This window comes from Megalops cyprinoides, chromosome 23 (assembly GCF_013368585.1).
Source record: "Megalops cyprinoides isolate fMegCyp1 chromosome 23, fMegCyp1.pri, whole genome shotgun sequence".
Lineage (NCBI taxonomy): Eukaryota > Metazoa > Chordata > Actinopteri > Elopiformes > Megalopidae > Megalops > Megalops cyprinoides.
This window is the reverse complement of record NC_050605.1, coordinates 18,940,792-18,946,467: the sequence shown is the minus strand read 5'-3', so window position 1 is coordinate 18,946,467 and position 5,676 is coordinate 18,940,792. Positions and strand designations below refer to the sequence as shown.

Sequence of the window (5,676 nt, the reverse complement as noted above, 5' to 3'; positions counted from 1 at the left end):
AAAGGCTTCAGTTTGCTGTGTATTCCTCATTTGTTTTCATTGAACGAGGGGGAGCTGAAGGTTTATTCGTACATGTGTTCTGTATTGCAATGTTGAATACTGAGGACGTACCTATGATGTATTTATGATGTACTGTACATACAGTACCAGTCAAAAGTTTGGACTCACCTGAATAAGATAATGGGGAACATGCATTCAAAGATATTTAGATTAATAAATATTAATACAATTTGACTATATTAACCATTTTACATCACTAGATATTCACTCATCAAAAAAAAAAATATTTCTAGGATGCCTTCAAGAAAGTAACCCCTTGCTTATAAATCTGTCTATAAGGAAAATATGATTTAGTTTCCAAAGGGCTGGCTTACCACATTTCTAGAAAGGCCAGGACCGCTTGTAATGCAGAATCCTTGTTGGACAGGACACAGACACAGTTAAAATTTCAAACAAAAAAATTGCCATCACAAGTTAACTGTTCAAAATTCAGGAGCAGGTTTTGATTAGCAAAATAACTTTTGATAATTAAGGTGAGGAACTACTAGACAATTTAACACCAAATAAAACAATTGAAAGATGAGTTAAATCATTTTGACTTGAGCGTGATATTGTAGAACTGACTCATTAGTTGGGGTAACTATCTACTTGTGCCCACAGACAAGGTCTTTGAAAGGGCCATCAAGCATACTGATCCTCATCTTCCTTTTTGAATTCGGTCTGAACTATTTCCTGAAGTTGCTTCTTTTCCTCCGCAGATGCTGGCGGCAGCACAGAATTCAGCTCGGTCTCGATTTTCTGCAGTCTTACTCTGGTCTTCCGATCAAAGTCATTTTTGTTCTTCTGCACAAGGCTCTTTATTCCACTTTGGGCCTCTTCACAGCCGTTTTCCAACAGTCTGCGTTCTTCACCGAACTCTGGCTTGCTGGGATCCAAAGACATGAGCCTGCTCAGCGAGCTAACCCTGTCCATCAGGTACTGACTGGAGACCTGTGTGTAGGTCTCTGAGATCATATGAACCAGGCTGGAAATGTTGGATGCGTAGAAAGCTTGCTGGTAGATCATGTCTTTCAAAAACATCCTTGTTGAATACTTCATTTGTGTGTCTACTACCTTCTGGCCTGTTTTGACAAAATTCTGCAGGGATGAGGTTAAGCAGGTTTTGATTATGTTGGAGACCATCTGGAAGAAGCGCACCAACTTCTGCCACTGCTCCTTAACCCTTCCCATGGCTTCTAGACCCTGGGCCAGAATTTTGATGGTGGTCTTGAAGTCTATCTCCTTGACTTCGCAGTTTCTCATGGTGACAAGGATCTCAGTCAGCTCCTTCTCGGTCCTTTCCACATTTTCCACAGTCTTGTCATACAGATCCCTCACTTTTTCTAGCTGGGCTCTGCTCTGCTCTATTTTGAAGCGGGCATTATCTGTAGCTATCTGGCCTGCAGACTTTGGGCCTGAACTGCTGCCCTGAGTTTGAGACATTTGCGGTGGTTTCACATTGAAGGCTGATGTATTAGTTGTAGCCTTACTCATTGTGTCAAAGATCTGGACTGCTTCTGTCAGACCTTTCATAGCTTGCAAGAGCTCATTGGTCTTAGCGTCTTCATGCTTTTCTTGAGCTGCTTCGGTTGCCAATTGAGTGCAGAGGGCGATGGCCTTGGTGCATATTTCCAGAGCCTGCTTTTGTGGCTCACAGTCTTTTTCCTTTTTTATTGATACTTGAACATTTTCAAACTGCTTCTTCAGCCAGTTGGTTTTTGGCTCCCCAGTTTGTTGATCAATTACTTCAGACCACTTGATTTCATTTTCTTCGATAAACACCTTGAACTGTTGCACTAAGGACAGAAGTTGGCCTGATTTGGCACAGATGTTGTTAATTGCAATTGGATCCTCCGGTGCACTCTCTTTCCCTGACTTACCAATGTTTTTAAAAATTTTCCCAGACAATACGCTTCCAATCCCTCCAATAACAGATGAAATACTATCTGTGATTCCTTCAACAAAATTCAGCCCAATCACCTCCCAGCCACTTGGCATGGAGTTCATTGATTCTGTAAATGTTTTCTGTGCCTCATCCAGCTGCTTCTTCAAGCTACCTAAGGCTTCATTTGCTCGTTTTTTTGCTTCCTGCGATGCTACTTCTCTTAATTTAGCTTCTTCGATTTTCCTCCTGACGTCTTCCAGCTCTTTGCCATAGGCTTGTTTGGCACTGGTGCATGACTCAAGGAGCTCTTGGATCAGCTCCATCACATCCATAAACTTCTTTTCTGTTGTCTCGGACAGTCTCAGGCAGTCACTGGCTATGTTGTCGATGTTCCCCAGCTGATCAGGGAGGATCTCTTGGATGAGGGTGTCATCATCCTGGAGTAGTATCTTCACTGCTGACTTGATATAAGTCGGCACGTTGGAGGTGTGTAGACGAATCTGGTCCATGTTCTTGTGCGCTTCATTGAATGCACGCCACCCAGCATTGCACACTTGCATGAGGCAGGCGCGGAACGAGTCTGGATACTTGACGTGCTTAAAACCGCCCTCTGGGCTGCCTTGACGGATGGAAAAATCTACATTGGAGGAGATGAAGACAAGCTCCCCCAGAATTGCTATGGATATTGGTGCTGGTGTCAAGTAATCTTCCCAGTTAGCGTAGGGCTGCATCAAGATTTTGGTATCATCACGGCAATCTGATGCCTTGGTGAGCTTGTTGGTAACTTTAGCAATCTCGTTTGAGGTGTCCATAGTTTATTTCCTAGAGAAACAGAAAACACAATAGAATTTCATAGAATCTTTTGTCATCCAGTCTCACAAAAAGAAAGAAAGAAAAAAAAAACAAGCACAAAGCTCATCTTACTAGTTAAACAGAACTAGAGCAGGCTAAAACATGACACACCATTCTCATCCAGAGCAATGCACATATGTTACAATTTTATCCATTTATACAGCTGGGTATTTACTGAGGCAATTGCAGATTAAGTACCCTGCCCAAAGGTACAAAAGCAGTGTCCCAGCAAAGAATCAAAAACAGTGTCCTTTTGGTTACAAGCTCTGCTCCTTACCACTATACCACACTGCTGCCCAGGGTTACCCACTGCTACCCAGTGAAGGACAAAATCAAGAGAACTGAACTCCCACTAGTGACAGCAGAGGTAGTGTTCAGAGTGGGGAAAAAAGTTAACTAGTGGCAACTGTCAATTAAATGGCTTGCCGTGCAAAATGGCCTGCCACACAGAAAAGCACAAAACGATACTGCTGCATCCTATGAAGCTTATTGGCGGAATGACGTCAGAATCCAAGTAGCGTACAATCAAATCGAGGTACTAAGGACTGAATGGGGAACAGTGGCACAGCAGAAGCACTGCATTGACAGAACAATGGACTTAAAACAGTCTACAAGGTGTCAGAACTCTAATGGCATATTCCTTTCCCAAACAACTGAAGGAAACGCATTTCAACCTCCCATCTCACAATTTTAAGGCTCTCCTAATTTTATTCCAGGGTTTTACGAGGGCTGTAAATCTGAACTGGACAAATACGAACTGTAAACAAAGGTAAAAGAATGTCTTTCGATGTATTTAGGGAAAAAGCCCCAAAATATTCCCTAATCGAAGATGAGAAGCTGAATGACAAATGTCAGTTGTTAAATTTTGTCAGTGCTGATTGAAATGTATCTTTGCTAAATTTCTAAAGTCATGAAATTTTTTTTGCAAAAAAAAAAAAAATCAAAGATCCGCTTTTCTGTTCTGTTCCTAATTTTAAGGAATCATACTATACTGGAGGTAAACACAGTTGAATACATATTAGCTACAAATTTCTGATGTTGTAGTACCTTTACACAAGACAGACAGAAATTCAAATCTACGGTATCTCACCAATGACAGTGGAGGTCTTCCTCTGTGATATGCAGTGGTGCTGTTCTTCCTCTCAGGTGAGGTAGTGAGCAGTGTCCAGACCTGGATGTTTATATACATGTTACTGATGGTGAAATAGGTCTCTCTGTTACACAACAAACGACTTCATTTCTTCATGGCATTATTGCAGCAACAGATGATTTTATCAACAAGTTCTGGATGGAAATTTTTTTAGCATGGTCATTCTGTGAAGGGTAACAGAAATGTCCATATTTCTTCTTTTTTTGAATTACTATGGTTCTATGGACTCAAAAAGCAAAACAGTTCTTGAAGGTACTATTACTAAAAAGAATTATTTTCTGATTCGTTTATGTCAGTATTCTTAAAACATCTTAATTTTATTTGTCTGGCAGTCTTTTTCTCCACTGATTTTCCTTGGTAGTGCTGAAAATTTTTTATTTAGATGTAAATGACTTTATGGCATATTTATGCCTCATATTTTATTTCTAGAACATAACTTGTACTTTAACTACTTTACACACTACAGCAGGGGCAAACAAATGATATTTGAAGTAAATAAGAACATTCATGAAAAAATGAACACCTCAATATTTTAAGTTTTAAAATCTGTCTCACATACAAACACACAAATATAGTTATTCATAGGACAGATTAAATATGAACAAAAAACGCAATAGACACCCAATGAGGTGGTAGGCATTACACTGACTGTGATAGTATTATCTTGACACCAGTATTTTTCATGGATATGCTCAAAAAGAATTTAATAAAGGAATATATAAAGTTAAATTTGGAGTTAAATTTATTCTAGGAATATATAAAAATGCTATATCACTTCAAATATATGTTTCATATTTTAATTAAAGACTACAATGTTTGAAACCCTGTATTTGAAACAACATAATTCTTCTAAGAATCAATCACTAATGTCAACTGATTTGTCCTGAACCAAAGTGGAGTGAAAATAAGCAGTGAAATTATACTTGCAATGTATAATATATAATGCACAAAAGGCAGTTCCAAAAAAGGGTTGAATTACATAGAAAAGCATTAAAAAATACCCAAACCAAACCAAGACAGCCCTAGGGTCTTAATGACATCTAAGTAATACGCTAATATTAAAATTCAGATCAGCTTCATCTAGCCATGTTAATTTGCACTTTTTTCAAGGCAAAAAAAATGGAGTTGCATGCCAATGTTTACACATAATTACATTACATTATTGGCATTTCGCAGACGCTCTTATCCAGAGCGACTTACACTGATTACAGTATAATGTTATCCATTTATACAACTGGATATTTACTGAGGCAACTGTGGGTTAAGTACCTTGCCCAAGGGTACAGCAACAGTGCCCCAGTGGGGAATCAAATGGCCAACCTTTCAGTTTCAAGTACTGTTCCTTAACCAACATGCTACACTGCTGCCCTAAAAATGACAGTGGGGGGAACTTGAACCTTAACCCCCAGGAGTACTACAGCTTTAATGCAGCACGTTAGATTGCTCGGCCATACTAGCATGCAGATTCATGATGATTCAACATGAATAAAGTAATAGATTCTGACTGCAAACCTGCCTGCAAAATTATTTTTACAGTCAGTGTAGGAACCATGCTTCAGTTCAAATGTGAACATGCTTTATTGCAATGTGTGAGAAGTTAAAATGATCACATTTGTCTTTCATAATTCTATTCTAAATGCTTTATATTTTCATTGTTCCATTAAAGCCCATTACAAGATGAGCAGGTTAAATTAATGATCAGCCTCATGGCGACCAAGAATATAACCATATATAGCATCATATGCATTGT

The 5,676-nt window shown here is 39.1% G+C and overlaps 1 protein-coding gene across 1 annotated transcript; it reads right to left on the bottom strand.

Moving 5' to 3' along the window:
- Positions 1-502: 502 nt before the first annotated feature.
- Positions 503-3,922, bottom strand: LOC118770587. The gene is made up of 2 exons (XM_036518348.1): positions 3,867-3,922; positions 503-2,746 (listed from the first exon to the last, which is right to left on the bottom strand). Exon 2 carries the CDS (start codon positions 2,734-2,736, stop codon positions 682-684), a length of 2,055 nt encoding a protein of 684 aa, XP_036374241.1. The 5' UTR covers positions 2,737-2,746; positions 3,867-3,922; the 3' UTR covers positions 503-681.
- Between the last annotated feature and the right edge of the window lie 1,754 nt (positions 3,923-5,676).

Bases quoted from the DNA above. Each gene is read 5' to 3' on its own strand.
- LOC118770587 (XM_036518348.1), bottom strand. From the start codon at position 2,736: ATGGACACCTCAAACGAGATTGCTAAAGTTACCAACAAGCTCACCAAG.